The sequence below is a fragment of the Macrobrachium rosenbergii genome, chromosome 10 (genome assembly GCF_040412425.1).
Source record: "Macrobrachium rosenbergii isolate ZJJX-2024 chromosome 10, ASM4041242v1, whole genome shotgun sequence".
NCBI classification, from domain to species: domain Eukaryota; kingdom Metazoa; phylum Arthropoda; class Malacostraca; order Decapoda; family Palaemonidae; genus Macrobrachium; species Macrobrachium rosenbergii.
In genome coordinates, this window is record NC_089750.1 from 3405746 (window position 1) to 3419430 (window position 13685).

The 13685-nt window shown below is 36.2% G+C and overlaps 1 protein-coding gene across 14 annotated transcripts in view; it reads left to right on the forward strand.

Annotated features, from left to right (window-relative positions):
- Window positions 1-8707, forward strand: part of Nhe3 (Na[+]/H[+] hydrogen exchanger 3) — a 55294-nt gene extending 46587 nt beyond the window's left edge. For 7 of the 14 annotated variants that reach the window (XR_010854207.1, XR_010854212.1, XR_010854211.1 and 4 more), the window contains one exon: window positions 519-6207. Coding sequence is in view for 8 of the 14 variants with exons in the window: in XM_067109739.1 (XP_066965840.1) it covers window positions 519-620 (102 nt within the window). In the remaining 6 variants the exon portion in view is untranslated. Of the gene's footprint in view, window positions 1-290; window positions 375-518; window positions 6208-6688 lie in introns of those variants that run through there. The other 7 variants (XR_010854209.1, XR_010854210.1, XM_067109747.1 and 4 more) reach the window with 7 other exon arrangements.
- Window positions 8708-13685: the final 4978 nt, after the last annotated feature.

Genomic DNA, 13685 nt, shown 5'->3' on the forward strand with positions numbered 1-13685 from the left:
TTGGTTAGAGTTTGGGTGAGTCGTTTGAAATTGGATTTGTTCCTGCGGGGAAAACAAACCAATTCCTTTTAAGTGGAGAATGTCTTTCATGCATAGGTGAATGGTTTAGACTAACTAGTTGTCCATGTTATGTGGAAAGGAGTATGATGGGGATTTTTGTAGGAAAATATTCCAGAATATTTTCCTGTAGAACATCGTTGATCTTGTCCTACACTCTTGATTCCTCATCATGACAGTGTATCAGGTGTACAGTAATAATATATTCATTAGCACTGTATCTTGCTTTACAGAACACAGTATAATATTTGAATGATGGACATAACCACCAGAGTGAATACGCCTTTGGCAGTGATTGATTATGTTGTTAGTGACATGTGAGTAGATTTCTGGTGCAGAATTGCCTTGTTGGCCCAAGTAGATTTGAGTTAGATGTAGGTTATGGTTATTAGTGCAGAACTGTATTGCTTCTCTTTTTTTTAAAATACAGCATTTCATGAATTGATCCTGTTTTTTTGCAGAGTGTAACAAACCCATTGTATGCTGGAGATTTGGGATTGGGATCTGCTGGAAGTGTCCCAACAAGGGTTTCTGTGTTGGGTTCCAGAGGTCAAGATTTATAAGAGAGCTCAAAGCTTTGGTTCTTTGTGTAACGAACTAGATTTCACCAGCTATTCATGATTTTTCAACTTAAGGGAAATGGGATAGTGGAGGGCAAGATATCATTCCGGAAATACATAGCTGGAAGCGACACTGAGACTTTTCAAGATCCGAGATCTGTGAAATTATCGTGGCTTTTGTTGTTACGGAAGTGGCTAAACGCGAACTCGTCAGTCTGGTGCCCCTTTTTTGAGTTGAAGTGAAGTGGAACTGTTTGGAGGATGATGTGGTATGTGTTGTGCTTTCATTTCAGATAAATGTACTGTATATAAATATGTGACATGTTATTGCTTACATCCAGCTGATATCAGATCAGCATCTGTTGACTGAATTGATTGTGAATGTGCCAATGTAAATGATATAGATGGATCTGACTTAGAGGTGTTTTTTCTTCTGACAATTACACTTACAGTTTTGGGCATTTTTTATGGTATTTTACTTTGGCAGAACTATTAAAATAACCAGTCTGATTATCAATGTGTTTAACTGTTGCTGCTGTGACTGCAACTGAAGTGTTTTGTTTCCATACACACATTCATTGTATATGCCTATGTGTAGCATATAATGAAAGCCTCACTAATTAAAAAATGAAGATACCAGGTGCTTTTGTGAGATTTCAGTACATCTTTGAGGGTCGTCAGGGATATACTGTAATTATATGAAAGCAGTACCTCTGCAGTGTGCATTCCCGTTGCCTCTGCTGTAAGTTTTCATCGCCAATTGTGCAGAGATCAGCGAGTGTATATACTTGTGCATTATTTAAAAGCCAAGAAGGAGGAAAAGAAAAATGATGAAATATTCAGTCTGTCACAATATGGTTTCCTTTTCAGCATAGTTAAGGCAGATAACTGCTTGCTACACTCTTGCGAAGAGTTATGGTTTGTTGCCATCATCCTGGAAGATTCGTGGAAGGTGGAAAATCAAGGCGTTCGTAAAGGCTGCTAACTGGAGACCTGGTGGCTTATCCTCTTTGTGTATACAGTGAAATGAAAAAAAGGACTGCAACTGTACATGAGTAGCAACCAGACTAGAGAGTCAGATCCCTTGACAGAGCTGGCTGGAAGGACTGGTTCTGAAGAACAGGCAGAAGTAAGAACAGAAGACTATTAAAGACACTGGACTGCCAAACGGTGAAAGAGCAGAGGTAAAGGGTAACTCGCTTTGAAAGGCCTCTTGTACTTTGATGTTTTTGTGGCCCTCTTTTCTTTTTCTGGCTGATAATTAATGCATTTATGAGAAGTCTCTCATACATATATATACAGTGCCCTCACAGTGTATGAGGCCTCATATAGAGGTTAGAATGATAATAACCAGTTTACAGTATACTGTATAAAGGTTCACTTATCAATTTTTTCGTTCCTTGTTACAGTGAAATGTGGGTACTGAATTTTGCCAGGTTTTGCAAAAATGGTGTAACAACAACAAAAAGATGAACTTTATGGTTAAATTGGTTTCAAAATATTTACAATAAGGTTTCGTATATGCTTATATTAAGGGCTACATGTATCAGTCTTGGATCATGTTTTGTAAGGGAGTCTGGACTCTCGAAAGTTTTGTTGTCTTATCGAAGGACGTAACTCACCGTTTGTCGTGAGTACACTGTATACATGCAATGCAAATGTATATGCTCATGTATATTTTTTTTATATATTCCATGAAGTTAATTATTTAATGTAGGAGGCTAACATAAATGTACTTTTGAATTATTTTCTTAAATATTCTGACAATTATTACTGTTTGGAAGAGGAAAGGTTGTGTTGTGTGGACTATCATTTTTCTTTTCTGAAAGGCATAACTATAAATGAATAAATTGCTTTCATTTTTTCTGGTGTTCGTAAAGTGTAACAATTATCACTCAGTGCTCTTAAAACTTGTAACCATACCCTAGAGCTTTGGTGTTGGCAATTGTTCTCTCATTTGTGCGTGTATGTGTGTGTGTGTGTGTTTGTATGTATGTGTGTGTTGTTTAGTCACATTTTTTGTTGTGCCTGGTATCATTTATATGCAAGATTTTGCTCTTTCATAAACTGTCATTTATTGACGCCACCTCACACATGCTGCAACCCACCAAACGAACGCCTCTCCTGTTTTTTTGAATTAGTGTTTCAAAACAGGGTATATAAGCCATTCAGTATTTTCACGAGCTTGAAATGTATTTGGACATTGACAATTGTATAAGCAGATCTATATTACTAGGTGTTTGAAAACACAGACGGGCATTAAGCTAGTACGAATACTTACCTTTATTAATTTTGAAGTGAATTGCATATGCATTTCCTAATAAGAGAGTGGTTTGCCCAACAAGTAAGAAAGTTGTCATAACAGGGCAAATTAGCAACTAAAAAATGGCTATCCCATAATTTATTTGGTATGAAATTGTTCTTCAGTTTCGTTGTGAAATATTCCCGTAATCTTCTTGCTAACTTACAATGTCCTGTACTGTATTTAAAATGAGCTTGCACAGCAAATCTCTTTCTTTTATGAAAGCCAAATTATTTTTAAAATGACAAGAGATGGATCTGACACTGACTTCTTATCCTTTCTTAGAGGTGGAGTTGGTTTCCTCTATGCTGCTTTCAATTTTCAGGTTTCTTTCCTAGTGTTGCCAGGTATTGTTCGTACTGGATGTACAAACTTTTGCTGTTTTTTTAGTCGTACTGTTCTACTGGATAGAAAGTTGCAAAGAGTGGTTTTAACTTCATTGCTAAAGGAATGAGTTTTCACTTTATTGCCAGGAGACCAGGTTTATTTGTTGTAATGTGGATTGCACTTGAAAAGTCTTGCATGCTCATCACTTGATATGGGTCTTCCCTTGTATACATTAAATCAAAGACTTTCCATTTAAAATTCCCTTGCTGTATGAACATAACCATGTATAACGGTGTTCATTGTTATTTGACACTGCAAATATAAAATCTTGAGGATTCTAGAACCAAGCTTCCACTAAAGCTCAAGAAAAGTAACAGGATAGGTATAGGAACAATTCCTAAAATTACAGGACTACAATTCCTTAAAATACAGAACAGCCTTGTATCCTCAAAATTACTCCAGTGCCTGGTAAACTCCGTAGGAGTCATGAGCAGTTACAATTTGGCAAGGAATCAAAGATCATCACCACTTGATAGGGCCATGCTGAAATACATCAGTGATGATGTTGAGGAGTGTCGAAGTCTTAGGAAGATGTATACTTGATTATATAAAGCTGTTTGATGTTTATAGAGATGTATATCATGAGGAATATACCGTATTATTTAAGTAATTACAATAATGGCTTTAGGAGAATATTTATTTGGTTTAATGGGAACATTTAAGTGCAATCCCAGAATCATTTCTTTAAGAGCAAATCAGGAATTTAGACATTTTTGTAACAGTTTTGTTTTAACTGTTAAGTGTTTTCAAGACAGTGAAGTGTTTTAGATTCATTCCCTACTTTTAGCCACGCAAAAGTCAGTGATAGGTGTAGAATCTCCCTTGTTGAAACATTTCGGCAAAAATTCTTTTATCTCACCATCGTGCAATACACACGTTTATTTTTTCACTGGCATTGAAACAAGCTTAATCACTTGTAAACAATGCTTAGTCACACACTGTTTTTGATTTACAGTATTTAATATGTCTAATAATTGAATTGGCAGGTATCATCTGACCTTTGTTATCCATTTAAGAATGAAACTGTAAGCTCAGTCCTTAAACATGAGAATTGTAGCTTGGTCTGGTATAATTCAACAAAATTCACCTGACTTTCAATGATTTGCACATATATTAGGACAATTATTAACATTGGGCTGAAGTGGCTGTAAAAACATATGCTTTTAATGATGCAATCACAATTAATGATTAAGTTTTTAAACATTTTGATGGAATTTTAATGATAAGCAATCTAAGCATCGATTTTCTGCCGCAAGAAAAAATTTTCCCCCGTAGGGGGGTTACTGATCCTGAAGTATGACGTACGTGGTATACTTTCGACAGTACTAAAGGGTCTTTGCAGCATTCCATTCAAGAGCAAATATTTGGGGTCTGCCCCAAGAGTCAAGAAAGAAACTCGGTGATTTAGTTCAATTACTTTAGAATAATGATAAGTCGTTCTTGTTTGATGATGGTACCTTTAATGTATTTGTTTTTTTTATTTATTTTTTCAAAAGCAACCCAGTCATTCTTAATGCGTAGCACACTTCAGCCACACCTACAAAATTTCTCGCACGTGTGTGCATACAGATAGGCGTAGGTATGATACGATAGGTGGATTAGATGTAGGTAAAAAGAGGACATATATATTTTCAATTTAGGGATAAGGTCACGTTATCTTGAAATCTTATCATGAATTTTATAAGATTTATATGTTTTATCTGAATGTCCCTCGATCGTGTTGCAAATGACGCTATATATACCTTTTCAGCTTGATACACAGAGATTATTTTGTATTTATATAAATAATTATACATAATGTATAGCTGTGAATATGAAATAAATACATACATGATTGTGATGCTGTCCTCTTGACATGTGTGATGAAGTATTGGTAGTGATGTATATCACAAATGTGATTTGTTAGTCTCTTTTTTTTTTTTTTTTTTTTTTTTATTTGACTGCTCATAGTGAGCTGTCCAGTACTGATTGTACCAGATCCTGTACTGTTATATTTGCCTCCCATTTTGCCTTACTTTTTTCTTATTTATTACTGTTTGTAGAGACTATTATTCAAGTCCATCATAAGTATATCTCTAGTATATGGGGTGTATGTATATGTATATACAGCAGTATACAGTATGTATGGATAAACTCGCAGCTTTTGACAGTTTCGTCCTTTCCATTGTACTGTGATTGGTTTCCTTGAACGTTTTAGTTCCATTTTATGTTAAATTTTAATTCTTTTCTAGATTTGTTCATTTATTCACTTTTGTACATAGATATGACCAAAAGAATTAACTTCCAGTTTTGTCAGTACATATATCAGTCACTGTGCACCGTACATGGCACACTGTAGACAGTGCTACATTTGCTTTTTATCTGTTCTCTTCATTCTCTTCATGATTAGCTGCCAAACCCCTTCAGCTTAACCTTGCTCCATTTCGCACTTTTCAAATATTTAAGAAGAAACTTTACATGCAAATCATCAGAGTCTACAAGTCTGACCATGTAGTTTTGCAAAGCTAATTTATGAAAATAATTTCACCAATATAACAGAAGAAAACTCTCCTTTTTTCAAGTCTCAAATTTATTTTACAAAGAACCAAATTCACCAACAATAAACATACTAGTTCATTCCTGCACACTTGTCAATGCAGTACATTTGTCACAGATAAACAGAATATTTTACTGGAGCCTCTTGAATTCAATTGGAGGAATCAACTGGGCATGTCATATATAATATTGTATATGACTGTGTATGTATATGCATATATTCTGTATTTTTGAAATATCAAGGAACGTTATAAGAACACTATAATGTGTTACTGCTTTTATAGCCTCATATATATTAATATATCTGTTATTTTATTTGTGTCCCAAAGCATTTCTATTATTTAAGGAATAAAACTTTCGGAATGATGCGTTCTTTTATTCCAAGCCTGTTTCTTTTCGTTGAAGTTCTCTGTGCACTGACTTGATCAGTAATTGTGAATTGGGATGTTTGCCACTTTGCTATGATAGTAGTATTTGTAGTAGTTTGGGAAATATGCAGTTTTATCTTTATAATCTTGATAGTAGTATTGGTAGTTAGGGCTGCAGTAAAAGTGGTAGTAGTAGTGATAATAATGCAGCAGTAGCAGTACTAGTATGGCACTAACTGTCATCATTATCTTCATCACCATCATCACTATCCAAACTTAAAAAAACTATGGCTTAAGAAACCAGCCTGTGGTCCTAAGATTTTTAGCATATTTTACAATAGATGCTAAACAAAAGTCTCCAAATTTCTTTAGAAACATCTATTCAACACACTTTTTTAGGCAGCTGCTTTGCTTTTGGTTCGTGCTAATTAATATTCAACTGAATTACTGTATCGTGAGTGTTTTCTTTTTTGTTACAGTGTCCCCGTGTGGTTTGATTTCATTGCTCCATTCAGTATTTAAGCTTCTGCAATGACATGCATGTTTTCTGACGAGTCAGCATTTTGCAAGATCCTGACAGTGCACAAAGAAATGAGACAGTGAGTCGGAAAAATTTTATTCTCTGTTAGTGTGATTGACAGACAGACATCTGGGAAATATGTAATGGTACATGGTGAAGCCAAAGTGAAGAGGCAGTGTGTACAGCATTGGGAAAGACAGAGTGTGTGTGTGTGTGTGTGTGTGTGTGTGTGTGTGGCTGTGGTGGACTTTATGAATGTGTATGAAAGAGTTTATGACTGTGTAGCTGGAATTTTAGCCTTCAAAGATTGTCAAGATTTCCATATCACTGTGCATGTATTGAATTTTTGTAGTACTTGTAACTAAATTACAAAGGACTCTATCCTTTCTTTGGACTTCATTTTTTGTCCTCTCAGGACTCATTTTCAATTGATAAACACAAGATGTCCTCAAATATGGATAACCTGCTCATAGTTTGTGAAGAAGGTTGAAGCTGGATAGTATGAATTCTCACCAACAAAATTCATTACCTGGTGTGGTCAATAGACTGTCAATTCTTAAGACAGTGAGGGTCAAGTGTATATTGAGGTGGTTCTCCCAGGGCAGCTTGGCATGAAGTGTAACAGTGCTTTTCCTTCTCTGAAACAGCTGCTTTGAAGGTCATGAGTCCGTCTTGATTGAATCTTATCATCATTCATGCTATTCATGAAATGAATTAACTCAGAGATGAAGAGGTACTGTAATGAAAAAATTTGCCTGTGAATTTCTCTCAGAAAATATCTATGAGTACTAGGAAAGGAAAGAATATACCATTAACACTACGGTCAAATCTAGTACACTGAAGTAGTACGTTCAAGGCAAATAACTAGAAAAATATGTTTCTGCATTTATTATAAATCAAAGAAAAGACAGGGTAAAAATATGGAGATGCATAGAAAGTTTGAAATAAACAACTGTAGTTTAGTGAAAAGAGTAAAATTCAGAAGCACAGACAAGAGAAAAGCCCAAGAAAGGGAGGGAATGATATAGATATTTGAAAGGAAGGGTCATGCTATCGACAAAGTGCGAGAGAGCACATACAGTAATACCTCAAACATTCGGGAGTTAGGTTCCAGAACCCATCGCGGATCAGGAGGAATTGCAAATGTTTGGTACAAGTCACTAAAAATGCTAATAAATGCTTATTTCTAAGAGTTTGAACTCTAAATATTACCCAAATCATGCTCCCAAAGCACTTTACTGTAGTTTCATTTAAATTGTCATAAAAAAAGAATTATATGGTTGACGTAAAAATAGAGTACAGTATCACCTAATGGGTATTTGCCACACTAGCTCATTTACAGTACGGTATACTAATGTTATCCCTATAATAATTCATTGGCTGCCGTTTTCTTTTTCACTCACAGGTAAAGACAAGTAACAAATTGGACTGTGAACTTAATGACTGATGTTTTCTTGGTCATTGTCAGGAAGTTAAACTTCATATGTCAAGAAATAAAACTTAACATTATATTTAAACAGTTCAATAAAATAGTTTTCATTTTCCAGTGAAAATATTTCTTAAAGTTTTTAAATATTAGTTAAGATACCATTGATATCGTGATGCACATTGTGATGGTTAAATATCATAAATATAATGTAAACTTATCAAACTAAAATTTAGTGGTGCAGTGTTATTTGTAACTGGGTGCATTACATTGCTGATGAGCAGACGTTTTAACGCAAATGGAAATTCATCCTGATCGAACAGTTAAACTAGTATGAACAAGAAAAATTCCGTTGATTAATTATCTGTTGTGTTGTCTCTGAAACACCCCTCCCCACAGGGGGATAGTGCCATCAATAAGCCTTTTTTTAAAGTGCACTGTAGGTTATTATTTATACCGGTTCTTTGCAGCATCCCTTCAGCCGATACCCCGAAGCTGCAACCCCTTTCAGTCCTTTTACTGTACCTCCATTCACATTCTCTTTCTTCCATCTTACTTTCCACCCAATCCTAACAGTTGATTCATAATGCCACTGCAGGGTTTTCCTCCTGTTACACCTTTCAAACCTTTCTACTATCGGTTTCCATTTCACCGCTGAATGACCTCATAGGTCCCAGCACTTGGCCTTTGGCCTAAGTTCTGTATTCTGTTCTATGCAATTGACTTGCAACTTGCATCAGTTAACCATGGTTGAAAAATACTCCATATGACAGGCCCCAGATTGATAGACAGATAGATAGACAGGTATTATGAATAGTATTATGAAACCCGTGGGTTGGTGAAATTACTTTGCATGGAAAACGCAAGGTCCGCTGTCAATACAGGGAACTTGGGGAATTGTATATTATAATATACATATATGTGTGTACATATAATATTTGTATTACACTGTCAACCCCTGGTATTCAGAGGGGATGTGTACCACTACCCCCTGTGAATAGGACTGCCTGTTTTGATAGTTCAAACAAAAAAAACTAAAAGTGATTATACCCGAGTATTTTAATTTTATCACAAAAAGTGCATTTAGTCATGAAAATTATGTGAAAGTACAGGAATTAGGGAATATTTCTCAGCGAAAAATACAGTGCATAGGCAAATTTTCGGAGAATATTTTGTATATATGTTCCGTAGAGAAATCCGCAAATTGGTGAGTCCATAATCCGGGAAACTTGCAATAGGCAGGGGTCAAAAATGTATATATGTATGTATATATAGATATATATATATATATATATATATATATATATATATATATATATAAGGTATATATATATAACTATATATATATATATAATATATATATATATTATATATATATATTTATATATATATATATATATATATATATATATACCATTATGTGTGTGTGTGTGTGTGTTTTGTGTTTTGTCAATGGTTTGGACTCACTTATTTTTCACCTGTGGTGATGTGTAATAAATTTATCACATATAAATATGATTATAATCATTATATAATATATATATATATATATATATATATATATATATATATATATATATATATATATATATATATATATATGTGTGTGTGTGTGTGTGTATGAATAATTTTCACATATACAGAATTTGACCTTACAGTATACCTGTCAAGTCAACTTTGTCCTCCACAAAATCTTGACCGCATTTGTAGCCTACTCTTGCAATTCTCACCTTTGTAGCAGAATTTGACATTTTGATGAAATATATTTCTTACCTAGATCATTTTAGATCCGCGGCTCTACAGTATCAAAAATTCCTGCATAAATTACATTGATATCCTGGTAAATCCGGCAGTATATCAAAGATAAATTTTAAAGAACCTTAACGTCTTGAGTGAGCTTGATGTGTTAAATGTTATGCACGTCTAATCCTGTGGACCGAGCCAGTGGAGTTTAGATCACTTTAATAGCAAATATGTTTGAATGCTAGGAATATATTTAGTGTTGTGAATACATATATTACATCGAAATAGCACGTGTTACGTTTGACAATTTTTTATATTGAATTCGGCGATTTGAAACTGTTTGATAAAAAACTGATATTGATTTCTGATTTCATCCAATCGCTTCTCATGATTTTTGAATTTCTTCCTGAAAATACATTGATCGTTACCTGCGCCTGATTCAGCATTTCTCAATGTACAAGGAACAAGGAACTTTTCGAAGTAAATAATAATAATAATGAAAAAGTTTTTTCTTCATCGTTCGTGTATGAAACTGCGTGTGTTCATGGCCGACACGTGTTCCTTCGGATAGCATAAGAATTAGTTTTTTCTCCCTAAGGTAGTTGGAAGCTTTTAAAGCCTTCACTTTGAAATAATCGACAAATTCCATTGTGAGACATTTTGCGTTCTAATATTGTAAACACAAAGAATTGCTGAAAATATTATTTAGAAGTCTGGTTTTGCTGGCTCCTCTTTCAGTAACAATTTGACTGAAGCATTTTCTTATGAAGCATTTTCTTATGTATCCCTGTTTCTAAAAGGAAAGAGAAGGCAATTTCCAGTGCATGGTAGTTAGTTGATTTTGGCGGAGCATTGTCAGGCTGGCAAACAACGCGAGATAAAAGCCTTGTACTGAAATACCAGGAGGTAATTGAAAGGGAGTCCCTTCTGGAGTCTCTCTTCTCTCTCTCTCTCTCTCTCTCTCTCTCTCTCTCTCTCTCTCTCTCTCTCTCTCTCTCTCTCTCTCCAATAAAATCCAGGGAATGGGGCTGCAAACCCCATAACTCCCCACACACACATACATACATATGTGTGTGTTTATATATAATATATATAAAGAAAAAAAAATAATATATATATATATACTGTATATATATACACATAGTATATTGTGCGAGTGGGTTATGGGGTTTGCAACCCCATTCCATGCATGATCTTGCAAAAAATCGGAAAAAGAATAAAATATTAACTCTTTGAGATTTTAAATGTGCATGGTTGTGGCGCAGAGGTCAAGAAGTATATGACAGGTAATGTGTTTACTTAAGAGGAGAAAGCTGGATGTTTTAGCACTTAGCGAAACAGAGGTGCAAGTTCAGTGAGCGCGGGAATTGGACCACTGAGCTGGGTAACAGCTCTCCTAGGGCTGGCCCGAAGGATTAGATTTATTTTACGTGGCTAAGAACCAACTGGTTACCTAGCAACGGGACCTACAGCTTATTGAGGAATCCGAACCACATCATGACGAGAAGTGAATTTCTATCGCCAGAAATAAATTCCTCTAATTCTTCATTGGCCGGTCGGTGAGTCGAACGCTGGGCCAACGGCGTGCTGGCCGAAAGCTCTACCCACCCCTCCAATGAAGAACTGAGAATTGGAAGAACAGAGAGCGGTTGTATCCGGGATAAGGAATGAGTGAGAGGGATAATTCGTCCCTAGATTGACGAACTGAGGAAATGATCTTCGCAGATTTTGATAGGTATTCAGGGCTTCTATTTAGCTCAACTTCTGAGGAAGTTTGGTTAGCAAACGTGACAGCACACGGCTGAAGTTTTGATGTGTCACAGAGTATCAAAAACCGAGACACTTCGGCCGGAAAACTCAAATACTTAGTTACTCAAATACTTTTGAGTTGGTTTGGTCAAATTTATTTCTGGTGATAGAAATTCATTTCTCGCTATAACGTGGTTCGGATTCCACAGTAAGCTGTAGGTCCCGTTGCTAGGTAACCAGTTGGTTCTTAGCCACGTAAAATAAGTAATCCTTCGGGCCAGCCCTAGGAGAGCTGTTAATCAGCTCGGTGGTCTGGTAAACCTAAGGTATACTTAACTTTTTTTGGTCATGTTTAAAGAACGGAATACGTTGAATTAGTGAAAAAAGGATAGTTCAGAAGTATTAGGATGAAGGAGAGGAGAAAGACCTAAAAAGTGCTGGGTAGAGCGTGTGAATAAGGTTGCCTTAATATCAGAAGTGTATAGCACAGTTTGTGTAGATGTAGAGGGTGTTGGGTGCACTGCTGATGAAAGCTTTCTGGAAGCTAGCAGAAGATTTCTGAACGCTGGATCATCCATGATTCATTATTTAGAGTATGTATATATATGTATATATATATATGTATATATATATGTATATATATGTATAATAAAATTTTTCATAATTTTATATATATATAATATATATAAGTATATATATTATAGTGCGTATACAGTGATGTTCAGCAACATCGTCGTCATCATCGTCCCAGTGACCTCTCTCTCTCTCTCTCTCTCTCTCTCTCTCTCTCTCTCCCCGTGTTACCTATCTTCATTTTCTCTTCTGAAGTTGCATCTCATGTGTTATTTCTTTGTCTTTATTTTACCCAAACTACTTCTCTTTTCTTCTGTAGAACCTTAATTAGCAGGTTAATGACGCACCATGCTCTATAGCTAAATGAAAGCAGTTACCTGAGAGAAATGCGGACGTCAGTGCACCTCACATGGTGCACTGTAGGCATTACTAAAGGTTCTTTGCAGCGTCCCTTCGTGAGGCCCCTAGCTTGAATCCCATTCAAGAAAAAAAGTGACACCAAGGTTTGAGGGACAATTCTTTGTTTCTGTTTTTTTTTTAGTAGGAAGTTGCCCCCTACCCCCGGCCCATCCCTCCCTCTCCCAACAGGAGATGCCAGCCCTAACCCCGGATTAAAGGTGAAGGGCTGAAAGTGGGGGTCAACGACCCATAATACCACTGGGTCACGCGCGGCCTTAGATTCACCCGGGCAGTAGTACGAAGTATCAAGTTTGTGTGCAACCAATGTTCCTGCCAAGTTCAGTGACTTCTAGCTTCTTCGTCTTAAGGTCTTTTGCAGCGTCCTTTCGGGCCCTAGCTGCAACCCCTTTCATTCCTTTTACTGCACCTCCTTTCGTATTCTCTGTCTTCCATCTTGCTTTCCATCCTATCCTAACAATTGTTTCACAGTGCAACTGCGAGGTTTTCCTCCTGTTACACCTTTCAAACCTTTTACTGTCAATTTCCTTATCAGCGCTGAATGACCTCATAGATCCCAGCGTTTGGCCTTTGGCCTAAATCTTATATTCCATGCCAGTCCAATCTTCTTTTTCTTCTTCTTCTTCTTCTTCTTCTTCTTCTTCTTCTTCTTCTTCTTCTTCTTCTTCTTCACGCCTGAATCTCTAGTCGGGGTCGCTGTTTTTGATGAGTCTACTCCAGGTGTCCCTATCTTGAATGGCTCACTCACGGAGCGTTTCACGGAAGGATATATCTCCTAGCTCCAACCCTCCCTATCTATCCGGGCTTGGGACCAGTTCTTAGTGATGGAGCTAAAACTGCCGTGTCGTACTGATGACGTAGATTTGATGGAACTCCTAGACAAGTGGTTCTTAACCTTTTTCTTACCGCGCCCCCTCTAATTGTTGGTTCTTCCCTCCACGCCCCCTTTGCATCTATGAGTAAAAATTCCCTCCCAGGTTTAAAGGAAAATGGAAATGAAAAAAAGAGAGAAGAGGTGTGTTTACCCTTTTGGGAATGAACTATTAAG